We start from the raw sequence: 27,061 nt of genomic DNA on the forward strand, positions 1-27,061 counted from the left end.
TGGAAAGCATTTTCAAACTTTATTTACAACTGTCACAGTGACAAAAAGTAGTTTGAAAAAAAAAAAATGCTAGTTTCTCCCTGAGCCTCAAAAAAGAACAGATAGAAGTTACAGGAGGTTCATCTTACAACAGGCATTTTTACTGAAATACTAGGGTTGGTTTTTTTTTTTTTCCCCAATAGGATCAGTTAGAAATACACACAAGTTACTTTAAAAAAAAAAAAAAAAAAGAGGAGGCCAGACAGGAGCTCAGCCACTTGTTCAAGAGCAGCTGAGTCCCCACAGCAGGCTCACCGCTGAGGGTCCTGACTTAAGCTGTCAGCCCCTGGCCTGCTCAGACTCCACATGGTCATACAAAGGGATCTAGCGACCAGCAAAAAATAATAAACCACCCCCATAAACACACATATACACAAAGCAGATTTGTTATGCAGTTTACAAGCACGTTCCCATCACATGGCAAGACTGGGACAGATGATACAGGGGAGCATGAGACGGGGACACAGAAACACAGGATTTTCAAAGGCAAGACCCCATCCACGGAGGGAGGCATGGGTTGAGAACTGCAGCTGTGAGGAGTGAGAGGAATGGGGACAGGTTCCCTGCGGCTGAAACAGGAGGAGAGCGAGAGCTAGAGCAAGCAAGAGAGAAAGAGAGAGAGAAAAGCTCCCTCGCAGGGCCGGCTGCAGGCCTCTCCCACTTGCCCGAGGAGCTGGAAGAAGTTATTGCCATCGGTGTATGCAACATGGACAGACAACACAGGGTAGGGGCGGAGGGGCGGGGGATGAGCATCGGCTGCCCAGAACCAAGTCCTGCTGATACAAGCTAGCCACGTTGGTCCTCCCGCCCCAGCATTCCCCAGAGCCACACTAACCTTGAGGTATTAAGTACAAGTCTACACACATGTCCCAACCAAAGGGGCTCAGCCTGGACGGCCCGGGGCCCTGAGGGGACGAGGTGGGTGCCTCAGTTGGCTGCGTTCAGCCCCAGGGAGGGACTTGAGCTCACTTCTTGGCTGCACAGTCCTGCTCTGAGATAGAGATGTGTGAAGGGTTTCGTCCTGCAATCTGCAGCTCCAGATGGTTCTTAACTGTGATAAGGAGCTCTAAGTCCACGTTAGCTTTCTCTGCAACTATAGCCCTCACAGGGGTCAAGTGGGAAGGGATGCTGCTCCCTCCCCACGCCACCCACCCTCTGCATCCAGGAACACCAGGGAAGAAGCCCAGGATCTCATTACACCCTTGAGTTTCAAATTCCATCCCTGGGCGGCCTGTCACCACCATCCACAACTCCCAGGCTCTGCCAGCTCTCAGGACCTGCCTTAACGCTCACTTCCCAGTGAGAAACAGAAACTCTCCCCTGCTAGCTGCTCAGCCCCCACCAGAAAAAGAAGCCAAGATCCCACGTAGGAGTGGGTATTGTAGCTGGTCAGGCTGGCTCGAACCCACGGCCAGGCTAGCAGCCACCCAAACGGCTGTGCTGGGGCTGGGAGGGTGGGGGTCAGGAGCAGGAAGGGCCAGCCCTGGAGGGAGGGCCCGCCACGCTGTGCCTCCACCCAGAGGGAGAGCGAGTCTGGGGGGAGCAGCGGAGAATGGACCTCGGTGTCCAAGCATCTATCTCGGCCCTCCAACAAGGGCGGGAGAGGCTCTCGCTATTTCCAAAAGGGCTAGGATGGGGGGCAAAGAGGATAAATCAGGGGAACGCTCAAAAGTGCAGCCTCTCAAAAAACCTCCAGATCACAGCAGGCAGGAGCATCGGCCAGGGCCTGAGGGGAGGGTCTGGAGAAGGAACCAGGAGACTTTTCTCTTTCCCGGCATCACCTCCGGCTGGCTCTGCAGGAAGCCAGGCTCCACGGCTCTCCTTCACCTGCCTCCCATTACAGACCAACACACCCGAAATAAAAACAAAGGTGGGCAGTGGGCAAAATTAGAGAGAGAGATGAAGACTTTGTAGGGTGATGCCTCGGTAGCCAAAGCGCGTGCTGCTGGGTCCATCTTTCCTGGCTGCACTTCTCTGCTCAGTTTTCTTTTCTCTTTCATCTCCTGTTTGTTTTTCTTGCCCCAGACGCCCTCCCCCGGAGCCCACTGGAGTCACAGGGCTGCCCCCAGCCCGCCTGAGTTTAGATAATGATCTCCAAGATGCCCACCTCCCTGCACCCCAACCCTGCTCTAAGAAGCTTCCTTTCTCAAAAGGCCTGGCGCGTAGTCACAGAGGGCTCTGCTGCCCGACATCTCAAAAAAGGAAAAGAAAAGAAAAGAAAACCAACTCAGTGATTTGCAGGTGCAGAAAGGAAGCCATCATCTGACGTGTGCAGAACTGCAGGGGCTCACACACGCTCTCCTTCCATGGTAGTGGGAAAGAACACAGTTCAGGTACAGAGGCTGTCTGGTGTGACCCCGAGGGAGCCGGCGTGGACTCTACTGCTCCTTGTTTTCACTCGCTGTCTCTTCACAGTTGTCCTGTGCATCCTCCTGGACCAAGAACTCCTCGGGGGGCCACCGGAGCTCCCCACTCTCCACCTCCCCCTCTGTGGGCTCCACCACAATGGACGGCAGACGGTCCTTCAGTTTGCAGCAGCGGTCAAAGTCTGACGGGTCAGGGAAGATCTGAAATAAAAGCAGAGAACCCAGTCACATTCACGTGCAGGACTGAGCCCCCACTGCACACCAGGGACCATGCTACTCTGCCCTGGGAACACTGGGGAGCATCAGGCAGGGGCAGGGAGCAAACTCCAGGGCAACAGAGGAAATGAGCCCTTGGCCGACTAATCCTGAAGTTGAAGGCTTTCATGGCAGTGCTACCAAATTGGTGTTTGTCCTTTTTGGTTTTGTTTTCAGATAAAAGAACTTGAGACCATGTCCTCCACAGTAAGTCACATCTCCAATTGTGGCAAGCATTTTAACTACAAGTACAGTGCATACAACAGGTGCCACAACAGCAAATTCCTCCCAGGATAATTATCAGCATTTGATGTGAGCCAGATACCAGGTATTTTATGTAGGTCATTTGCACCCAACACAGTCATGTTGAAACATAGGTGCTGCGAATGCCACTCAGGAGATACCTGGAGAAGGAGGGTGCCCAAATCATTCAGCCTGGAAAGGTGCAGTGGTAGAATGGGATTCAAACCCAAGTCTGTTTGACTCCCAAGTCCATGCCCAATACCACCTGCCCCTTAAGGAGACGGGTTCTAATCTCACTGCAGCTGTGAAGTTGAAGTCAAATCAGAGTTGAATGCACGGCCCCAGACATGGGCAGGTGGGAACACAGTCCCAGGCTCCTTTTCCACCTGTGAACAACCCCTGGTTCCTTGACAGCAAGGAGATCAACCAGTGAGTCCTAAAGGAAATCAACCCTGAATATTCATTGGAAGGACTGACGCTGAAGCTGAAGCTCCAATACTTTGGCCACCTGATGCGAAGGACTGACTCATTGGAAAAGACCCTGATGCTGGGAGAGATTGAGGGCAGGAGGAGGAGGGAGTGACAGTGGATGAGATGGTTGGATGGCATCACTGACTCAATGGACTTGCGTTTGAGCAAACTCCAGGAGATAGTGAAGGACAGGGAAGCCTGGCATCCTGCAGTCCATGAGGTTCCAAAGAGTTGGAAGAGGCTGAGCGACTGAAAAATACCCACCTTGACAATTCTATACCTGAAAGAGTCTAATTCTCTTTCCAAAGTCCTGTCTACAAGGTCCCTTTTTCTAAGCCTACTGTGTGTCTTGCCCAGAGCCAGGGGAAACCCTAAACCAGGCTATAAAATCCAGGCTCTGTGGCTTCCCTTTGCACACGCTGCCCTGTGACTACAGATGACCCAATTCTTTGCCCAGCAGCTTAAGTGCTTAATCCCAAGGGCTGCTGGTCCCCTGCCACACACAGCCCTCGGGGACTCACCAGAGAGCTGGAGAGAAGAGACTGGGCTGCTGGGGCTTACAAAATCACACAGCACCTATAAGGTCGTCTCTTCCCAACCTGTCCTTTTAATAGATACAGAAACTGAGGCCCAAAGGGGTCAGGAGACTTGCTCAGGGTCACATAGCTTGTTCATGGCAAAAGAAAGGAAAGTGAAACAAGGAGGAGGGTGGAGACTCATTTGAAGAGAACCTGGGGGCTCCCTGTGCCTTGCTCTGTTCCTTGGAGGTACTAAAAGGGCTCTCCTAGAACCTCAGGCCTTCCCAACTTCTGGGGTGTGATGAGGGTGCCCAGTCTTACTGCACCCGACCCCACGAAGTGTGGTTCCCATCAAGTCCCTGACCGTGTCAGAGGCCACGTGGAGCTTCTGGGAATCATGGGCCTCAATACAACCTCCCCAATCCCTGCAGATGAGTGATTATTAACCATTTATCCAATAAAGCCCTATTGCTGGGGATTAAGTCTTAAGCCAGCTGCACAACCAGGCATCATTAAAGATTTAACAAGGCTTATAAAAAGTATCATAATGGCAGCCAGGAGGAAACCAAGGCAGGAAGGGGCTCGGCTGGGGGTGGTGGTGAAGGGAGGCGTGGGGAAAGATGATGCCCACCACAGGTTTCCTCTTCCCGAGGCAGCCAGCCCTGCAGGTCTGCCCCTGGACTGAACTGTGTGCACTAGACTTCAGTGCCGAGCAGGGAGAAGGTCATGGGGCTTACGTGGGCCCCTCCTCATTCTCTCATGTGGAGCTGGAGCCCCGCCCTGAGAGGGGGAACCAGATGCCCTTCTGAGCACAAGCCTTGGGCGTGAGTGAGGGGAACCCCACGAGTGGAAAGTATGCTACAGTTTACAAAGCTCTTTCAGACATCACCTGCCTTAGGCCTTACTGCCACCACACCACACACCACACCCCTCCACCAGGAGCAGAGAGACCCTGGGACTCTGAGGGCCACAAGGAAGAGCCAGGATTCAAACCAGATCTGCATCTTCTGACCAATGAATGGATGCTACTGGGCCAACACGCCCATTTCCTGAAAGCTGACCAAGGATGGTGGTAAGACCCTGGGCTTTAATGGTCCATCTGGCAGTTCAGCCCCCAAGATGACCATCTGGGCAGACAGGTCCAGAAGATGAACTGTCGAGTCTGGACACTTGTTCTACATCTTTAAGGACAGAGCTGCGAAATATCAGGAGGGGATGGACACCAGGCCCAGGACAGCCCTGGACCCCTGCCTCTACCCTCTGACCTCAAGCCTGGGGCTGTACCTATGCTGCGACTCCCTGGCTGAGAGAGGTGGTGACCGACTTCTAATTACAGTCGCCCATGCTGAGGAAAAGCTGAAGGGACACGCAGCAGCAAGGCTAGCGAAAGGAAGAGGAGGATAACAAGCAAAGGGCATGTGGTGGAGAGCATGTGATTTCGTTCTGAGCTGAGAGGGGGTCTCTCATTAAAAGTAGGATGATGCTGCTGATGATGGAAGATACGGCAGGCACATGTGCTGAGCAGAATCACAGATCACAATAATCCTCTGAAGTATGCAGTGGTGTCATCACTATTTATAGATGAGAAAACTGAAGCACACAGAGGGCAACTGACTCACTCACGGCCACAGAGTCAGGAAGTGGCTGAACGGGGACCCAAACTCTGACCCACAGGACTTCAAAAGAGGCGCCCATTTGATAACACAAAGGGTCAAGACACAGACCCCAGGTTCTCACTATGTCCTTGACATCACTTGTCCAACCCTACCTAACCAAGACCTCTCAACCGCCTGGGCCTGAGTTTCTCCATTTAAGAAGTGAAGTGGCCTCTGGTCTCACTAGATGGATACAAATCCTGGGCAAACACAAAGATGATAAAATGCTTTGAGGACATATGTTAAATTCAAATTGGAATGTCCTCTTTGGAGCAGTTTCAACAGGACTATGGTAAGTATTCAACCTCTAAGCAAGAGGCAGTAATACTAACACAATAATTAAAATAACTCCAAACAATTTCATACCAGGAGCTGCACAATTAAGTCTTTTAAGTCCTTGGGGGAAGTCTGAGCATTGAACTTCTGATACTGCTTAGTTGCCAGAGAACTTTGCTCCCTGAATTGCTCAGAGCAGGCGCCATGGGGAAAAAAAAAATTTTTTTAACAAAGCCTGTTAATTACTTAAAAAAAAAAATCACTATAGTAATCTAACCTTCCCATCAGAGATTATATTTTATTATCAGATAATACCAATTTATGTCTCTGAAAATTGTAGCTCTCTCCAAAGACAAACAGAACGCACCCAGAACCAACCAGCTTCTCATTTCCTCACATCCAGACAGAAAGCCTTGCAAAGCATAGCTGAGTATTTTGCCAGTACAATCTTATCTCTGACAGCTGCCTAAGAGGCTGACCCCAAGGAGGTCAAGATTTTTCCACTAAGTCATGCTTTTTAATCATCTAGGCAGCAGAAAAATGAGAGGTTGCAATGGCAATTTGATGGGGTGGGGAAGGCAGTGGAAAAAAGGACTCAAGTCAGACTTGCCAAGCACATGACAGGTAGGGCTGGGGCGGCAGGCCAGGCCAGCATGCTGTTTGCCTGCAGGAACTGGCAAGGGATAAACCAATTGCCCCTGTTCCAGAAAGAAAAGGCTTCTGGCTAAACCTCTTACCCCAAAGCATCCCTTCTCCCTGGACTGGGGAAGGGGAAAAACTCCTTTTCTCTTCTCTCTGCAGCAAAGGCTGCCCCTCTAAGAAGTCGGGAAAGGATTATGGGGAGGCTCTGAGAGGTACTTCCCACCCTCACCCTCCAGGCAGGACAGGTCAAGACGCACCCTCACAGCTGGAATTCTCTCAGCCCTGCCCCGTGCTCTGCCCACTAAGACTGCACTCGACAACCAGCTGTCCCCTTGGCTGCCAAGGCCGATGGCTTGGATGAAACTAAAAGACACCAAGTTCCCTTCTTTGCACGCGAAGTCTTGGCAATCACATGAACCAAGAACATCCCAGGCCCCATCTGTCTCACTGTGGAGGAACAGCGGGCATTCCAAACTTGATAATGGTGAATTTCATAAGGGACATTTCTTCACAGGCATCCTTTGCCGGGTGGCCTCCAATCCCAGCAGGCTCTGACATCTTGGGAACTCAAATGAGTTCACTCGAAAGGTCAGAGAAGCTTTAGGACCTTCGAGGAACAAACAGTCTGTGAGCTGTAGTTTGGATGCTGGAATTTCTGCCTGTGTATATCGGAGCCGTCCAATAGAACAGTATATTGGACTATGTTTCCACAATAATGGAAATGTTTTCTACTCGCACTGTCCGATGGCATCAGCCACATGTGGCTCTTAAGCACTTGAATTGAGGCTAAGTTTTTAAAATTTCCTTCAATTTTTATTAATATGAACATATGAAATATGTAAAGTCAAGTAAATATAAATTGCTACACAAGTAAATGGTTAAATATGAGGACAGTGGAAAGGACTGTCCTCCTTTCCTCCTAGGACTGTCCGGGAAAGCTCAGGATGTTTGGCTGATGGGCCCACATGGGCTGCCTCAGAGCAGGGAAATCTGGGGTTGAAGGTGATCTCCTGGAGATGAGGAATTAGTCAGCAGGCTTTTGTTGAAAGCATAAAAGTTGCCAGTCAGTCGGCTCCCATTCCACCCACGCAAGGAAACTGAAAGGTAATACCCGAGCTCCAAAGGCCTGAAGTTTGGGAGCCTAGCTATCAACTGTCTGCCTCTAAGCCAGGTGACTTAAACCTGGCTGCCTCTGGGATGGTAGAGGAGAGAGACGCCTGGCACCTAGGATGGAAAATGTGAGTGACTCTGGTTGGAGCAGCTCCCCCTCCCCTCTGCCACCCCACCGTGTACACTCATCCTCAGCCATCACCCCAACAAACAACCACAACCTGAGCTGGCCACAAACAGGGTGGAGGGCTTGGCAAAGAGTTGAAAGATGCTAATAAGGGAAAGTGGACACCAGCAAATAGAGGAGAGGAAAGGTGGTTAACTAGACACAAAGGGCTAATTACTAGTTCTGCAAGCCGAGATCCAAGGAGCTTGGCCATCCGGTTCCTCTTTGCTGGAGAGGAATAGAGGGAAGAGGCATGTTGGGGTGGGAGGGGGAGGAGGGGAGGTGGGAGATGAATAACCAGGTGGCTCTCCAAGGCCCCAAGAGGGATCTGCCTGAGCATCCAAAACCACACAGTGAGCCTCTTCCCTCCCTGAAGGGGGAAAAAAAAACATCAACCTCAAACCTGCGATGGAAAATCTCCACTCCTGCAGGTAGACCAGGAGTCTGAAAGATCTGGCTTTTCCCTAGTCCCTGAGTTTTATTATCTCTATGACTGGGGTCAAGTCATTTTAATTTCCCTGAGCCTCAGCTGCCTCCCAAGTAAAATGAGGAAGGAGTTCCCACTCTTACAGTACTGTTGGAAGGAATGTGGAGGCCCACCCCCTTCCTTTCCTCATGTATAAATTGGGATTAATGCTCATTCCCATCTTTCAGGGCTTTGGAGAGAACTAAATACAGGTATGTGCGAACAAGTTCTGTAAATTTTAAATTCCTAATGATGGTTCTTATTAGGTAAAGCTGGGGTCCCCAGGGAACATTTAGATTGAGGAACTGGAAAGTCTGTGGTTGTAGCTTGGGACAGGAGGAAATCAGCAGCACTCCTGGGCTTGTGCTTACAAATTCTAGGCCAGGTTCTTTGGAGAAATGGTTGTGGCTGAAGCCTTCACTTCCTCCCCAGTGCCTCTCTTTTCCCAGGGCATGAGTTAGGCCAGCTGGAATGAAAGCCACTGCCTGGTCCAGATCCTGGCCTTTCAGTGGAAGCCCCTGCAGCTAGAGGTCTCCTGATTATGCATCCTTCCCTCCCTCCCCCAGCCTACTCCCAGGTCCCGCTGCCTAGGTTTCTTATTTTTCCCGGAGAACAACAATGGATTGGCCTTGTGTGTTTATCCCTCCCTAGGAGGGGCTGCTTTATAACAATGGGCAGATCTCTACCAGCATCCTGCTCTGCCAAAGGCTGAGTGAATGAGAGGCAGCTAATTAAAAAAAAAAAAAGTACACCCTTCTTCATCATCACTTGCATTTTACTGACTTTTCAAAGTGAAACGTGGCCGGTTAAGAACAGAAAGAATTAGAGCTTAGGGGCACAGTGGCCACTGACGGATGCAGGGGACAAGCAGGAACAATCTCCCATCTCCACTGGGATGCTAGTGACCTCATTCTCCATCCTTGAGACTCACCTCACTCGAATCTCCCCTGGACAGGGTTATGGAATATCCACCTCACCCTCTCCTACCCTTCCTTGGTGTCTCTAATCCTAAAGGAGACTTGAGTAGAGATGTAGGATTTCATAACAACTGTTGGATCTCCTTCCTTTGGATTAAAGATGCTTAAGCCTCTAGCCTTGAAACTTAAAAGAAAAGGAAATCCTCTGGATAAACACCATCTCTCATAAACATCTCTCCAACACACACCCATCCTGCAAGTCAAGAGTTCCAAATTCCAATTAATTAGCACTCATTGCTGCTGATAATTCTGGGTCCAGTGAGCTGATGGGGCTTTTGGAATATTAAAGAATGTCTCTCAAAGTTCTCCAGGGTGCTAAGAAAACACTGCAGCTATCTGGCATAGGATAATTTCACATATCCACATTCTATTGTGTATATCATTATTGCCCTTTGAAAAGAAGACAAGCTTCTCAGTCATCTCAGGGTTTGGGGAATGGCTTCTCTGTCTCTCCCATTTGTTCTACCCAAGTGTCCCACAGCCACATACCCCCTTTCTCAGAAAGCCCAGACTGACAGGGCTGCTGTTTCCAACTATTTCCTCATTTTTTGTTTTAGAGACAAAAATCTTGAATATTTGGCCTGGTCCCATAGCCTTCCCATTCTTGTCTGGGGCTCTGCTACTACATGGCTTCCAAACTCATCACTGGATGGAAACAACTTTCAGGTCTCTAAGGACTTGCTTACAGCCCAGCTCCAGGGCCTCTGCTTGGCCTTCAGTCATCACCACCTTTGCAGCACACTACGAGGCCAGCCTGCTCCAGGACTTACACTCTCTCCTGATTCTCATGACCTTGCTCGAGTTTGCCTGACCTGCTAACCTCTCCTTCCCTGTGCCCTCTCTGGACTCAGTGTCCCCCTAGGTTTTTCTCTGAACTCAAGGCAGCTTTCTGGCTTCAACTGTCCATCTTAGACTGAGGATTCCCCAATTCACGGCTATCCATCCCTTTCCACCATCTGTGAAAAGTCTCCACTTGGACAACATCCATCACCTCCCACTCACCTTTTCCCAAAGTGAGGTCATCAGCTAATGTATGTCTTTAAAAGTTTCCTGCTCTCTCCCAAATAGGAAGCTTGACAGTAGGTCCAATAAAAGAGATCTGGAGATTGTAGTTGATCATAAGTACAGTGTTGATGCAAAAAGACTGAAAAAAACAGGGCTATGTTCCTAGAGGAACAGCTCCTCTCATGGAGCTGATCTACACCATCTGCACTGAGATGCCCTGCTGCGGCCTTCTGATCTCTGTTCAGTCTAAAGCAGTGGTTCTCAAAGCTCAATTCCTCAGGTCCTTTCAGGGAGAGAGTGTCCCTGGAGTTAAAATACTTTCTTCATAATACTAAGATGTTATTTGCCTTTTTTCTCATGTTGATACCTGCACTAATGGTATGAAAAAGCAAAAGTGGGTGAAATTGCTGGTATGGGTGGCTTCAATGGTAAACAATCTGCCTGCAATGCGGAGACCCTGGTTCGATCCCTGGGTCAGGAAGATCCCTTGGAGAAGGAAATGGCTATCCACTCCAGTATTCTAAGCCTGTAGAAATCCTTGGACAGAGGAGCCTGGTGGGCTATAAGTCCACAGAGTTGCAAAGAGTTGGACACAACTGAGTGACTAATACTAATACAATGCAGGAGTTACTGATGGCAGTAGCAGCAAACTGGTAGTCAAAGTATTCTTCACCACCCCCCACTCACAATGAAAACAAAATTCTCCATGTCCTTGATGAAGCAGTAAAGATTAATTTTTATTAAATATTGATTCTTTAAGTCAGTCCAGTTCAGTTCAGTCGCTCAGTCGTGTCCGACTCTTTGCGGAATCACACCACGAGTCGCAGCACGCCAGGCCTCCCTGTCCATCACCAACTCCTGGAGTTTACTCAAACTCACGTCCATCGAGTCAGTGATGCCATCCAGCCATCTCATCCTCTGTCGTCCCCTTCTCCTCCTGCCCCCAATCCCTCCCAGCATCAGGATCTTTTCCAATGAGTCAACTCTTCGCATGAGGTGGCCAAAGTACTGGAGTTTCAGCTTCAGCATCAGTCCTTCCAATGAACACCCAGGACTGATCTGTTTTAGGATGGACTGGTTGGATCTCCTTGCAGTCCAAGGGACTCTCAAGAGTCTTCTCCAACACCACAGTTCAAAAGCATCAATTTTTCGGCACTCAGCTTTCTTCACAGTCCAACTCTCACATCCATACATGACCACTGGAAAAACCATAGCCTTGACTAGATGGACCTTTGTTGGCAAAGTAATGTCTCTGCTTTTTAATATGCTATCTAGGTTGGTCATAACTTTCCTTCTGAGGAGTAAGCATCTTTTAATTTCATGGCTGCAAGCACCATCTGCAGTGATTTTGGAGCCCAAAAAAGTAAAGTCTGACACTGCTTCCACTGTTTCCCCATCTATTTGCCGTGAAGTGATGGGACCAGATGCCACGACCTTAGTTTTCTGAATGTTGAGCTTTAAGCCAACTTTTTCACTCTCCTCTTTCAATTTCATCAAGAGGCTTTTTAGTTCCTCTTCACTTTCTGCCATAAGGGTGGTTCTTTAAGTACATGTTTTTTAATACACTATGCAAAGTTGCTGCTGCTGCTGCTGCTAAGTCACTTCAGTCGTGTTCGACTCTGTGCGACCCCATAGACGGCAGCCCACCAGGCTCCCCCGTCCCTGGGATTCTCCAGGCAAGAACACTGGAGTGGGCTGCCAATTTCTTCTCCAATGCATGAAAGTCAAAAGTCAAAGTGAAGTCACTCAGCCGTATCCGACTCTTAGCGACCCCATGGACTGCAGCCTACCAGGCTCCTCTGTCCGGGGGATTCTCCAGGCAAGAGCACCAGAGTGGGGTGCCATTGCAAAGTTGGAATACAATATTTCTGGTATGTGTCAGAGCACAACAGTTGTCTCGCAGAAAAACACTTATGGGATTGAGTTGCAAGCTGAACTAGCTACTTTTTTCTATGGAACACCATTTCAGTTGAAAGAATTATTGACCAACAAACCATGGTTATTCAGACTTGGATATTTGGCAGACATAAGACTGGTATTTTAAAGGAAATGTCTAATGGTGTTTGTTACCAATGGTAAAAACTGAGGGTCTCAAGCAAAAATTAGAATTTTGGAAAACTTTTATCAGCCATCATAAGCTTGACAGTTTCCTATCACTTGAAGAATTTCTGATGAGACCAGTGGAGATATTAACTAATGTGATTTTTTTTTATATTACATAACAAAATGTATTAACATTTGGAAGATCTGCATAACTTGGTGAACCTATATTTTCCAAATGATCAGTACATCAGGTTGTGAAACCAAGCATGGGTAAAAGAGTCATTCAAAGTGCAAGATAGGCTAATGAATTTTATGTAAAAGTACAGAAAGTTCACTGATAATGTTTCAGATTCCACATTACCACTAACCTTCAAGAAACTACCACTTATTCAGTTTTGCCAAAATATCAAAGAAAAATATATGAAAAGGCTATTAAAATATTTCTTCCTTTTCTAAGTACATATCTGTATAGGCCAGATTTCTTTCATTGACTTCAATCAACACATATCAAATCACAATAAATTGAAGGCTCTAGCTGTTTTCTGTTAAGCCAGATATCAAACAGATTTGCAAAAAATGTGAACACTTATCTTTGTTTTAGAAAATATATTTACTTTTATTAAAATCATTAGTTATATTAATTAATGGTTTTAATTGTTATTTTAAAGGAGTTAATAAAGAATAAAAATGTTAAACACTCTCTTAATGTCAAAAGATAAAATCCACATAAACAAATGTTATCTCTGGGGGTCCTAAATAATTTTTAGGAATGTAAAAGAGACTAGGATTAAAAAGTTTGAAAGCCAATGGCCTAGAGAAAAAAAAACACCTTCATAAAGATGACTATATAAGTCAAGGTTGAAAGATAATATGTTTTAAAACTGGAAAAGACTTGAGGGGAACATAAAAGGTACCTTCAAATAATTGAAAGGCTGACATGAAATCTAAGAGAGAGAAGATTTGTTTAACTCCAGGGGCCAACTAAGATTAGGATGGAGGATTTCACCTCATTATATAACATTTTAACAAAAATGATAGAATCAGCTCTCTCTCCATGACACATGGGGGAAGGCAAGGCCCAAAGAGATGCTGGGAGTCACCTGAGATGACATAGACAGTAGCAAAGCCAAGCTTAGAAACCAGTCCAGATTCATAGTCTAAAACCCTGCTGTGCTGAGAGGTTCTGAGCTCCATATCACTAACCGTGTCCAAAGAACACGTAGGTGACCCAAGGTCATGCTACTGGCATTTAAGTGCATCCCCACATCTGACAGAGACTGGTCCAAGCCTCAAAGGTGGTCAAATCTCCCCCAACCCCACTCAGAGATGCTACAGTACCAGAGTTTTTATTCCAAGGAGAATATCTATATTCATGATCTCCAAATACAGCATATACTTTGAAAGAATTTTGAAAAATTGTCTCCTTTCACACCTGTTAAAACTGACACCTAAAACTTCTGCTATATTATAAACACCACCATTTTAAAATAAAACTTTTATGCTACTCTTTTAAATGTGTACTCAATGGCTTATAAACACCATAGCAATTTGATAGCAACCATCACCTATTTTAAAAAACCTCATGAACAAGCTCTTAAGTCAAATCATATTCCTTTCTCTACTTGAAAATATATGTCCATTCTACTGCTTCATAGAAGTTTATCTTAATATATTTTTCTGTTTGAAAGTTTTTAGTCATTAGTTTTTTTCATACTTCTCAGGAATAATATGTCTTTATTGCATATAAAGTGACTTTTAATGTTTTTATGTCCTGTGACCTTAAGGTTTTAAAAAAAACAAAATTCTGGATTGTCTTACTGCAGCTACTAGTATATAAGTGATCAATAAATATACCACAAATAATTATTAAAGACAAAGGCAATTTTTCATTGGTTTCCTATAGACAAGTGGGACATATGAAGCTTTTTAGACAGTAACATTTTTAAATGGTCCATTTTGTTGGATGCCCCTAAAGTTTCTACACACTGGGGAGGCACCTTAAAAGATTCAAGCTGGTGAGAAGCAGGTCCTCTTACAAAGAGGATGGAGGGCAATCTTGACCAGAAGGGTAAGAAGAGAAAACTGGTGAGATCTGTCTTCAGGAAACACAGTTTTAGAGAGCAACAGAGGGAAGCCAAAGATGTGGAAACTGATTTTTCCCCAAATGCTCTCTGCTGTCACATCCCTTGGAAAGTTTCTGTGAACCCCAGGGCCAGCTGTCCTCTGGTTTTAACACCTTGCTGAAACAAGACGTGGTGTATATACAGAACATTTATTAAGAAATAATCTGGCATTAAAACCTCCAATATTAGGGTGCCAAGGAAAACAGCCAAAAATATTTCTGATATGGCTTTAACTGCTGTATCCAAGGAGTCAAATGAAAAAAAAAACACACACACAGATATCATAATTTAGTATGAACTGATCTTTAAGAATGCTTCCATCTAAGAGTATATCTTCAACTCTGGAAGAAAACAATTCCTTCATGGTGACAACAGTGACACCAACCACAGGAAGTCGGGCACCACCATTGTTACTCTTTCCTGTCCACACTCACACTGTGGCTCAGTTATATTTTTTTCTTTACTCGCTTGTCTAAAACATATTTTTTAAAAAAAGTTCTATCACTACATAAATGGAAAACTAGTATTTCTTATCATAGATGGTAACCATAAAATACACTAACACTTTCAAAGTTTGTCTGTATAACACTTACATTAACTTTGTAAACCACCAGGCATATGGGGGCCCTACTGGAATGTTGGCCTAAGCTATTTACCTGTTGCAAAGAACCAGGAGTCTTGCAGTATTGTTGGATGGAAGGCCCTTGAACACTGGCCCAAGACTTCTATTATGTTCAGACTGACTTCTAAGAGCCCCGTGTAGCCTTGATTCCAGGGAAGCTGTATTTCTTTTTTCTTTTTTGAGTTTTATATTGAAATATAGCTGATTAACAATGCCGTGGCAGGTAGACGGCAAATGGACTCAGCCACACATAAACACGTATCCATTCTCCCCTACACTCCCCTCCTATCCAGGCTGCCACATAATGCTGAGCAGAGTAGGGGAAGCAGTATTTCTAAACCATGACCACTCCATGAGCCAGACCTGAAACCCCAGGAAAACCCAGAGGGTTCAGGGGACTAAACGTGGATCTGTTCAACCTTCATTGGTTTCCAAGCCAAGACAACTTCCCCAATCTTCCTCAAGGTCACACAGTGCTCCAACGTCCTTAATAAAGGAGATAAATAGGGGAATCGACAACTCACACATATTCATAATCCATAAAGTGTGTCAACATATCCACTATAGGACAAGAATGTCACTGGCTATTTTAGAATGCTGGCTAAATGGTATCTAAACATCATTAACTGCTATCATCTCTGCTCAAAATAAGCAATTAATAAACTAGAGTAAGATGTACAGCATCTCTCAAACACTTTAAAATAATCAAACACCTTTCTGACTCTCTCCACAAAGCCCCGCCATCATCCTACATGTATAGATTTTATATCCCCAGAGATTCTATTTGCTAAAGCTTTCAATGCTGGGAGCTAGCATATTATGATAAACTCTTTTTTTTTCTGTTTTTAAGGTAATGTATAATCAAGAAACTTAATCATGTTGAATATGTTTGATTCAGTAATTCTATTTCCAGGAATTTCTGGAAACGAATCAGACCTGTGCAGAGATTTGTGTAAAATGATGTTTAAAGCAGTGTTCTCTGTAAGAACAAAATATGCCACAACCTAAACATTCAGTAATAAGTGGTACACAGCACAATGAAATGCCATTTTACGAAGAAAACCAAATGACAGGAACATAGTCACAATATTATACAAAATGAAAAAAGACTCACTAGATTCACTCTAGCACACACAGTATTTCCTCAATTTTATTTTTTAATAAAAATGAATATAAAACTAGAAGTAAACATACAAAAATGTTTCAGTGATAGGAATGCAGGCATTTAAAATTTCCTTTGTACTTCTCTATATTTCTCTAAATTTTTAGAAGGAATTAGTATCACCTTTATAAATTACAACACACACACAGACACTGTTACACCTTTTGACTCAGAAATTCTACTTCTAAGACCCTATTCTAAGACTATAATATAAACTACAAACATATATTTATATCTAAAATTATATATAAACTATCATATTATTTATAAAATAAAAATGTATACAATCTAAAAAAACTAAACAATTGGAGAATGGTAAAAAAAATCATGTTGTAACTTTATGATAAAATACTGTACAGTTGTTAAAATGTTGGCTTTGAGGCATTTTTAAGATAAGTTATGATAATGTGATGCTGATGATTTACATACCATTAAGTGAAAAAGCAGAACACAACTCAGTATCTTGGGCACATAAAAATACAAGTGCCATGGAAAAGAAAGGAAAAGATGCTAAAATGCTAACAGTTGCAATTTAAGAATGGTCAAATTGTGGTGACTTGGAAAAAAACTTTAAAGAAGAAAATAAAAATTCCACAATGGGCATGTGTTACTTTAAAAATTTGAAAAGTAAGCATAAGAATAATAAAATACATACTTCACCAGTGAAAATGTGAAATTACTCAAAAAGGAGGGAAGGAAAAGAAAGTTTTCCTATAGTTATAGAATTCTGATCTAAAATAACTGCTATTAACATTCTGCCATCTGCCATTTTTGGTCATAAGCGAGTGTGTAAGTGTGCTCCTGTGTGTGTGAGTTCATGTAAGTGGATGCGAGTGTGTGTGTGTGTGCACGCGTGCATGTGCACTCATGTAGGCATCTCAGGCTCAGTCCCCAGGAATCAGCAGCTAAGCCTGGTGCTGCCCACACACATTTGCCTGCTGAAAAATTAGAGCTGACACATAGGGCTGTATCTGGAGAAAATGTTTAGAAATTTGGGAAAACCAAGGATTCCTCTCAAATCCAGAGATGTCTCAAGCTCTACAAAGTAAAGACAGAAGATGAATTCAAGGCACACTAATTAATTCTGCCTGGGAACCACCTTCAGGTTCAAGTCAGGAGAAAGTCGGACCTAGAGACACCCTGCCACACACACTGGACTGAGGTTTGTGACTGCTCTCCTTGCTCAGGGCAATGCTCCTGATGGTGAGAGATCTGGAACCTTCCTATTGGCTCCAATACAATCCCTGGCTGAGTTACAGACAGTCAGTGTCACTTCAGCTAAATGTTTGAGTGTTTCTTCTCTACAGTTTATGTAAAAGGAGCTTCTCACAGTGCAAGGCAATTAATTCTAGCAGAGAGGGAGCTGAGGGGGCTCCCAAACTTCCCTTGAGGTCAAAACAGTCTGGAGCAACTTTTGGCAAATTTTACTTCTTTTTCTAAGACAGGTCTGTGCAACAAAGGGCTCTCCTTCAGTCAAGGAGTGAGGAGTAGACACAGGATTTGATTGACTGATTAGGGACAAGGGAAGGCAGGTGGCGAGATGAGAGGTGGCCAAGGGAACCCCATGGCTACGAGACTGCAAAGGCGCGGAGCCCGGGCCGCTCCGATCCCCCTGTGAATGAGGGCCTGTCTTCATCCTGAGAGGATTATTTCAGGACTTGGGCCTGAGAGATCATTTCAGGACATTCACTAGACACCCAGGAATAGCTCTTGGCTCCAGTCACAAGATTCGCCACCCAAACTCATCCCTTTTCCTCATGGTACAATCCTCCTCTCTATCCAACCTGGGAGACTAGGTCAGCATAGAGAAAAATGCTGATCCTATGAGAACCCACGCCATGGGGTGGCCACGGTGGAGAGAGCATTCTCAGCTCAGGAAAGGGAGAGAAGAAGGGGCCAATCAATCACACAGCATCCAGTAAACAACTATTTGCCGGACTCTGCGCCCGGCACGGTGGGAACAAAGAGCCATCTAAGACACAGACCCTGGGCCTGCAGAGTGATGAACACACCACCGCTTGAGAGGCCTCGCGCCTAACACAGGCCCTTTGAGAGAAGGCCGGGTTGTATGGCTCCAGTGTGTGTCACGTTGGCTGGGGAAGTGAAGCAAGCTTGTTCTCTCCCTGGCGGTGCTACAGACTCACTGTTGTGACCACGGTGTGCGCGTTGTGGGGGGAGCCCCCGTGGGAATAAGTCCAGCCCTCTGCAGGCTCTCACCCAGGGGCACTCCAAAACAGTGAATGCCGTGTGTATGTGTGTGTCAAGGCCTTGGGCATGGAAGGAAGGTGCTGGATCCCCTACATAAAGTAGACGTGACCTGAACACTGACGTGACCTGGGTGCTGGCTCAAAAGAGGCAGCACGTGCAGACACAGGCCCAGTGCTGCTCAAAGAAACAGACTCCCTGTGCTTCTGAATCTTGTGGCTCTAGCTGCCGTGTTCTGCCTCATGTTCTTCTGAACTGTACCAAGCAGGGAGTGCAGTGGACGGGGTAGGGACAGGAGAGAGAAAACATGCTGGGATTCCAGGAATATGTCATGTTCATGGCTGGACGACTCTTGCCAAGTGCTTTGGAATTTTAGCTTTATGTCCCTCCAGGGACAACTGAGGCTTTTTAAGTCTTATGTGAAAGATGATTTCCTGGTGACCAGCGGACTTCTGTGTGCCTGCTCAGCCAGGACTCCCAAACTCCTGAGAACCATGCGGGGGTATGCAGCTGGGGGTAACCAATGAGACAGGGGCGCCAGGAGGAGGAGACAAGGGGCTGATGACACGCCTGGAGTGGCTTTGTGAGCAGGGGCTTGAGGGAAACAGAACAGAGACACAGGCAGGAACCCCAGCCCGTCACGGATTTCCACACCTGCACTTACACAGGAGGGAACAGGAGAGCCAGGCTCGGGGGTCTCGTCAAGAGAGGCTCAATGGACAGGTGAGTGAAGACCAAGCGTTTCTGAGCTACTGTCTGATTGTAGATGTTCTGCTGAGCCTGCTCTTTGAGACAGGATTTGCTGCTTCTGATAAAGAGTGAGGAGGGGGAGAAAAGGGAGTTGGCTAATGCTGGCCTTGGAGATGGAAGAGACAGAGAAAGTCTGTCCCAGGAGGGGCCAGGTGCTTCAGACCTGTCCTAATGCAGAGCGGAAAGAGAGGCTCAGACTGCAAGAAGCAAATGACAGGACTGTGGCAGAAAAGGTCACCCACTACTGTCCCTCCTCCCTGTCCTACAAAAGCCAGGACATCCCTCCCTCCTGTCTCGGGAAACGCAGGGGAAGATGCAGGAAAGCTCTCAGCGCTGAGGATCAAAGGGAAAGCCCAGAACACGAGGCACTGTGGTGCATACAGAATTAGTGCTCTAGCTCATAGCGCATCCTCCCTGGCTTCCCTTAGAAGGAGGGGAGTCCACTGCTCCTCTGACTGGTGGGTGGACATCAAATGGTAGGAGCATGAGACGAAGAACAGCAGGAGGAATACGGGTGGCCATGGAAGGAGGGTGTGCTGATTAGAGAGGAATTTAAAGAGCCTTGGAAGGATAAAAGTTATCAGATCTTGGTTCAGATGCTTGAGAGGGGACAGATTTAAATGAAGACCGAAGAGCCAAATCTCTATCTAGAACTCAGCAAGGGGGGATTATAAACTGCAGAAGCCTCAGCAAGCTGTGCTGGGGAAGCTGGGTGGCCAGGCTGAAATGCACAGCCTTTGGGTTGCAGCAATATCCATGACCAGAGGCAAATGCCCAGGACCCTGCCCTTTTCAGGGCCCAGACCAACTCAGGCACAGCACAGAAGAAGACCCAGTCAGAGAGGCATTCCAAAATGTCACAATCTAGCGGGGTTGCGGGGAGCCTGCAAGGCAGCCACTGACCTGCTTCCCTGAATTAGAGAAAGTAGGAAGGCATTAGGCAAACATCCCTATTCAACGGGCCAGAGAACAAGAAACTGACAGAGGCAGTGTGAGGAGGGAGCTGCAGCCCAGCAGGGACAGAACCCCATCCTCCTTCTGAAGACCCTCCCACTCAGCCCCCTGTGTGCTGGCCACCACTTACATCCCTGCCCAAAATGTACTCTACTTTCTATTAACCGTTTATTCACCCACCTGGGAGGGTGTCATAATTCATGCCAAGTGAGACAGCAGATGTGGACTGCACATATTGAATTGACTCTCTAAGTAAATGTTAAGATAAAACAGGGTACTGGCCCTGCCAATTTTTATACGTGCTCATAAAACAGCACTAACTCTCTAAGCACAAGAGATAGGGCTTCCCCAAATCTCTTAGGGGATAAAAAGACATCTATCTGAGTCTGTGTAGGGGACGCAGGTTTGATCCCTGGATGGGGAAGGTCCCCTGGAGGAGGAAATAGCAACCCACTTCAGTATTCTTGCCTGGAGTAGCTGCATGGACAGAGGAGCCTGGTGGGCTACAGTCCATGGGGTCACAAAGCATCAGACATGACTGAGCAGAGAGAGATGTGATGCTGAGGAGGCCCTTTAAAAATTCTAAAGCAGAAGTGCAGGTGAGCAGCTTTAGAATCAAGAGACTCAACTTTACTGAAACTACCACCATTCACTTAGCACCTGCTCTGTCAAGGCCCAAGCCAGCAGGCACCTCAGGTTGGGGAGGGCTATTGGAAGGGTGATGGTTGATAGGCACAAAGAGGGAATAAGGCATCCTCTGCCCTTGGAGACCTGGGCAAGGAGAAGGTCAGGCAGGACCATGGCAGCATCATTTAAGCTCAAATGCCACAGGCGCTGGAGAAGAAAGATGTCACATCTGGGGCAGAGAAATCAGCAAAGCTTCGTTCTGGGGAGGTCTGGAAGGTGGGGGGAAAAACTGACAAATTCCAGTGTGCCTATTTATTTTACGACCTTATTTCAAGGTCAAACCACAAGTCTGAGATTCTGTTTCAACTGCTAAGTCGGGATTGATGTCTCCATCCCACTTTTAGTTCCTGGGAAAAGCAGGTCGCAGTAAAAGCCATGTACTATTATTACCCTCAGGAGGAATGCCAAGAACAGAGCTCAAAGCTCTGCTGCCCCCAGATCCAAGCCCAGCCTGAGCATGTACAATGGACAGACCTGGCCAGTCCCCAGAGCTCTGGTGGGAATATGTTTAATGGGATGGCAGTGGCTTTGAGTGGGCCCAGAGAATACCGGTTATATGACAACTGTCAGACCAACTTGCTGCAGAGACCTGAGCCTGGCCCAAACGGAGGCAAGCCAAAGGTGCTACAAAATTAGAGATGGAAGTGTCCTCTCCAAGTCCTAATTTTCTTTCAAGGCCCCAGTCTGACTTTCTCCTCCCAAGCCTTCCCATTGCCACACATCCCCAGATTGACCATAGCTTTCCAATTGCTCCACCAGATGGCCTGTATTCCAGTTATGTGCATGCTGGTCTCCCCCATAAGCCCTGGACCCTCCTCACAATGCCCAGCATAGCATGTGACATACAGCAAGTGTCCAATAAATGCTGATTGGTTGAAGATAACCACTGCTCCCCTCTCTCTTCTCCAGGAACACCTTTCTGAAATCTTGTGATGGACTGCACTGGAGCTCAAGGTAAGATATTTTGGAACTGGGCAGTAGTCTGCTTGAAGGTAGCAGGAACAGATCTCCTGAGAGGCTGTGAAAACTGGGCCCTCAGTCTAGCACCATAAGGGAAGATCTGAGGGCCCTTTGCTCAGGCAGCATCGAGTTATCTCAGGAGCCCAGAGGCAATTTTATTGTCCTCCGGCCCGCGGCAGCCCCAGTTGAGCTGTCCTCACCCAGCACCACAGCACCTTCCTCTGTCATTACCTGCTCTATCCCTCAGATTCAACAAAGTAACCTGAAGGTCAAGAAAACTGCCCTGTAGGACCTGGCCCTTTATCCTGGGATCTGTTCAAAAGGAGAATATAGAAAGCACACATAAGATATACCAACGACTGTGTCTGGAAAGGTTCTGTGATGGAAATCTGAAACCCAGAACGAAACAAACAAAAAAAAACCCCTCACCTGTAACCACAAAGAGATTCAGTCTGATTCAGTGACTTGGAAACTGGTATCCAAAAACACCCCAGCCAGTGGGTCAGGAAACTTCTGCCCTCCCACAGGCTGTGGGGCCTTCAGTTGTCTCTCTCAGACCGGCTCTGAGAGTGGAAGGGAGAAAACCAACCAGGAAAGGGTATTCCCCCCCCCCCCGAACCCCCGCAAGCCACCTAAAGACTTCTTTCCAGCCAACAGAAGAGGCTTGGCCGTATCGACACACAACAAAGGGGCCTTCTTGAACGTCCCAAGTGTGTCTGAGGTGACTCTTGCTGTCACCTGCCAAATTACCTTAGCCAACCTCAGCTTTCATCTCAGCTCTCTTTGATCACCCTCCCTCCATCACACCCACCCAGCTTTCTGTTTTCTCTTTCTTCACAAAAACAAACCTAGAATGGTTCTAAGGAGTGACTAGCCAGAGCAAAGTCTCAATTCCAGCCAAGAACCAACCCTAAGGCACAGACAGAGCAAGGCTTTGGAATTCGAGACCCAAGTCAGCCACTCAGTCTGAGCCTGTTTCCTCATCCGTGAGACAGAACAATAACTCCCATCTCAGAGCGACGGTCAAGACCAAACAAGTACTGTTTGTAAAGTGCATGGCCCATAGCGGCATTCAGGTAGTATCTGCTGAATGAGCCCACCGCACCCCATTCATTTTCCCCATTCAGCCATGCTACACAGTTTCCAAGATCTTCCCTTAAAAACAGACTCTTTCCTCCCCCATATGTAATGACCTAGGCACTCTCCTCAGAAATTTGAAAACAGTTCACTGCCCTGAAGGTATTTGAAGGTCTCTGTAGTGGGCTAGGCACAGTGGAAAGCATATGGTAGGCCAGAAGGAGCACGGGGCTGAGAATCTGAAGGCATTACTCAGACCACTTTTTTTGGTCCTTAAATATTCTGGATCCACCACACAGGATAATCTCTGTGCTGGATCCTGGTGATCACATCCTTGAGAGAGCTACCCTCTGGGGAAAGGTCTCTTCAACTCTAAGTAGTTTGAACACTAACCCTGTTGGAATCAGTTGGTCAACCATCAATCAAAGGAAGAGAGCAGCATTGGACACAGCAATTCCTTCACCAGACCACCCTTCTTCATAAGACGCCCCTCACAGCAATGTTACTACTGCCCAAGGCTTGCCTGGGGAGGGAAGTTCTGGTCTGAACTGACTACACAAATCACCTCCCCCTTTGCCACCATAAAGGGAAGAGTTTATAGCAGCCAGGATGACTAATTAAGAACTGGCTCACGCTTTCTGAACGCTTACTGTGTCCCAGGCACTATGACTGCCTTACCCATGTTATTTCATCATGTTGAATCTTCACAATTCTATGAGGTAAGAACGACTGTTGTCTCATTTTACAGATGAAGAAACTGAGGCTTATTGGCATTCAGGAACTTTCTCAAGGGCACATAGATCTTACAAACAGCACTCAGATACAGAAACAAGTCTACCACCAACCCCAGCAAAAGCCACTAGGCTCAAAGAAGCCAGAACAGAGCCTGTACTGAACTCACCTGGTAGGAAAGGCCATCCTTTCGGGGGTTGAGACCAATTTCTTCCATGGATGGGGTGTTCATCATCACTTCAGTCATCTCGGCCGAGCTCAGATAGTCAGGGCTGCCAAGAAACCCAGAATAAAAGTCAACAAACATACACACTTTCACATTCCTACTCTCGTGCCTTCTGCTGTTAAATCAGGAAACTGTCTGGAAGGAGGATGAGAGGTGTTCAAAACAGAACTCACAGAAAAACAAGCTCATACCCCGAGGAAGCGCCTTACAAGCCCAGAGCATCAGGGCTCTCAAAAAAGCCCATTGTCTGAAAACCACTCTGGCAAACCTCCCCTTTCCTCCTCTCTTGTACTAGTCCCCACTGGCACAAAATGACTCTGAATTTTCTTTTAAGTGACAGAACTAGAAAAAAACCCCAAAACAGTAAGTAGCTGAGGCCGTCTGTCTATATTAAAACCAATTCAACCCTTCTCTAGGGAAAATGAATATTGCTATTACATAATGATAACAGGCCAAGCTCAGGGAAACCAAGTCCAGTACTGCTGCCTTCCTAAATTTCTATATCTCTCTGGTGTTCTTTTTTGCAAAATGTCCCATATAAAGCCCCAAGGGGTCAGCTTTCCCCAAACTTCACATCTGCCATCCAAGCCCCTTCTCTAGCCCTTGCCACAGCAGCTGAAAGCTCACAGCTCGAAAAACATCCCCTGGATTAAAAGCCTTAAGGATGCCTGGACTCTGATTGCAAAGGAAATTTCCAGAGGGGCCAAGTTGGCCCACCAATGGCTGACATGTGAAAGTGCTTTGTACTCTGTAAGCAGGATACAAGTGTTCCATTATCCTCACACAAGCCATGGGCACGTACAGGGTCCCGAATGTGTAATGCCAAATAGCACATACCAAAGTCAACGTACTCGCTACATAACACTCAACATTTTCACCATCATGCCTTTATAAATGGTTAAACATAAAAAGTAAGGTAGGTCTTAGAAAGACCACAGCTGAGGAAACAGGGATACCAAACTCATCTTCATTTTACATTTTACAGTTTCTACATAGTGTAGAAATGGCACTAGATTAGGAAACAAAAGCAATAGGTTCTCCAAGCTAAGCCACTCAAGTGCTGTGTGATCACACAACCTCTCTGAGCCACAGGTGCCCTGTTAGTTACCACGACACTAATAATGCAGAGCCCACAGTTTCACAGTTATGCTCACAGTGCTCCACAGGGTGAGGGGTGGAGCACTACAAACTATGAAATGCTAATCAACTGTAAAGTGAGACCCAACCTTAATCTCTCAGGGGACAATAACCCTGATGGGCCTTGACGCACATCTTGGTGAGTTCTGAGTGGTCAGGGGCACACAGCCTCCAATGGCCTTGCAAGTCTCACCCATATGGTACCTGGAGGTAGGAGGGAAGGGGTGAGGGAATTTTTACTCTGCTTTGAGAATGCCGTCTCTTTTCTAATCGGGCAGGCTGGGTTGGGGGAGGGGAGACTAAGAGAGGATGCTAGGCTTCCGGGCAAGTTTGAGGTCAAGGACGAGGACTCCAAAGTCAGTTTCCTCCTGGGTTCGGGAAAGGCTATTGCCCACCCTCGAAGAAACGAGACAGAAGAGCGCCCACCCGACTCTGGCCGGGCTCTCAGCCTGATGTCCCGGCGTTCACTCCTCTCTCTGCGCGGGGCCGAAAAGTTGAACCAAGAAGCATGAACTTTCCGGTTTCTGAACTGAGCAGGACTGCGTGGAGCTGGAGCCTGCGCGGCGGGGCTCTCTGCACCCGCACCTGAGAGCGCGCTCGGGGCCGCCAGCGCTCTCCCCACGACCGCTCTTCCTCTCCTCAGCGCAGGAAGGAAGCAGCAGCCGGCACGCAAGTCCCAGCGGCCAGGGGCTCGCTCTTCAACCTGCCGGGCGCCCAGGACGCATCCCTCCCAGCTCCAATCTCAGGTCGGGTGCAAACCTCCGCCTCCCGCTGCCCGGCCCGGGCTCCTCCAGGCGAGCCCGGGGGGAGGGCGGCTCCTCCCCAGCCTCGGCCCCCAGAAAGGCGCGTCGGGTTTAGGGGCTGTGGAGAGGAAAGGAATCGAGAGGTGTAGCGAGTGATCGTGCGGCTGCTTGTGGCTTCAGTCAAGTTCCGTGTGGGGAGGGCGTTTTCCCCAACCCTCGGAGCTCTGCAAACGCGGCCGCTGCACCAGCTCAGCCTGGTGGCCGCGGGCCTCGACGCCAAGACTTGCATGCAAACAAAAAGGAAAAGGGGAGGGGCCGGGGAGAGCTGGAGCCCCCTGCGCCAGGCCGGGCGCGCGCCTCCTGCAGCCCTCCGCAGAGAGGGGGTTTTATTAGCCGGGTTCAGCCCTGACCTCTGGTTCTTCTTCCACCCCAACATGACTGTACACACACCCTCCCAGCCGTCACTTAAGTGAAGGCTGCGAGTTCACTTCCTTTGTCTGGATGCTCTCACCACCACCACCCCCCACCCCCACCTAGGCAACCTTGATGTTGACGCCTGCACGGGCTTGGGCGGCTGGTTAGTGCCCGGTGCCCGCGCGCCGCCCGCTGCCCTCGCAATCCAGCCGGTACGAGCAGGCGCCCCGGGGCCCAGCAGCCACGGCCGCTAGACGGATGCCCGCCGAGAGCGCAGAAGATACTCACCAGTGAATGGGGAAATAAACAGACATGAAGTCCTAGGGGAGCCTGACCCACGCCCTTGTGATTTAAACACGGTCACTGCGTCCCGGGTAAGGATGTCAGCGGCGCAGAGTGGGGCGGCAGGCTGCCGGATGCGGGAACTGGGCGTTCGCTGGTCCGCCTCCAGGAGACAGCCCCACTACCAGCGATGTCGGCAGGGCAGACGAGCTCGCGGCCCCACAAAGAGCAGGGGAAGCGGTATTTATAGGGGCGGGGGCGGGGCTCGGCTCCAGGAGGCCACGCCCTCCCTCGCCCACTCCTGGCATAACGTCACCAAAATCATGAATGGCTTCAGCGCTCGCAGCTCCGGCTGGCTGCGGCTGGGGGGCGCGCTCGGCTCCGCTCCCCGAGGGCCGTGGTTTGCTGCAGCTTTCTAGCCCGGCCCCCACCCCACCACTCACACACGCAAACACGCGCGTGGACACGGGCGCGCGCGCACCCGCACGCACGCACTAGAACCTGAGTTCAATGTCAACGCAGCTACCCGCTTACAATCTCGCCGGCGTCCGCACACCTCTCCCAGCACACACCCCGGGGACTTCTGGGCTGAGGACTGTGGCGTGAGGAGGGCGCCGGGGCCCGCTCTGGACACGACCGCTCCGTGGCCGCCCTGCGCTGGGGGAGGGCGCCATCCCTCAACCAGCGCCCTCTTTTGCACCCACGTGCCGTCCCCAGCCCACACCTGGGGTTCACCCCCGCTCCCCCAGATTAGGC

General features: G+C 48.0%; 1 protein-coding gene across 1 annotated transcript; it reads right to left on the minus strand.

Annotated features, from left to right (window-relative positions):
• On the minus strand, positions 1–26,542 carry LBH (LBH regulator of WNT signaling pathway). The gene is made up of 3 exons (XM_043469025.1): positions 26,312–26,542; positions 23,673–23,775; positions 1–2,606 (listed from the first exon to the last, which is right to left on the minus strand). The coding sequence occupies exons 1-3, from the start codon at positions 26,335–26,337 to the stop codon at positions 2,418–2,420; spliced, it is 318 nt and encodes a 105-aa protein (XP_043324960.1). The 5' UTR covers positions 26,338–26,542; the 3' UTR covers positions 1–2,417.
• Between the last annotated feature and the right edge of the window lie 519 nt (positions 26,543–27,061).

Source organism: Cervus canadensis, chromosome 5 (assembly GCF_019320065.1).
Source record: "Cervus canadensis isolate Bull #8, Minnesota chromosome 5, ASM1932006v1, whole genome shotgun sequence".
In the NCBI taxonomy this organism is placed as follows: Eukaryota; Metazoa; Chordata; class Mammalia; order Artiodactyla; family Cervidae; genus Cervus; species Cervus canadensis.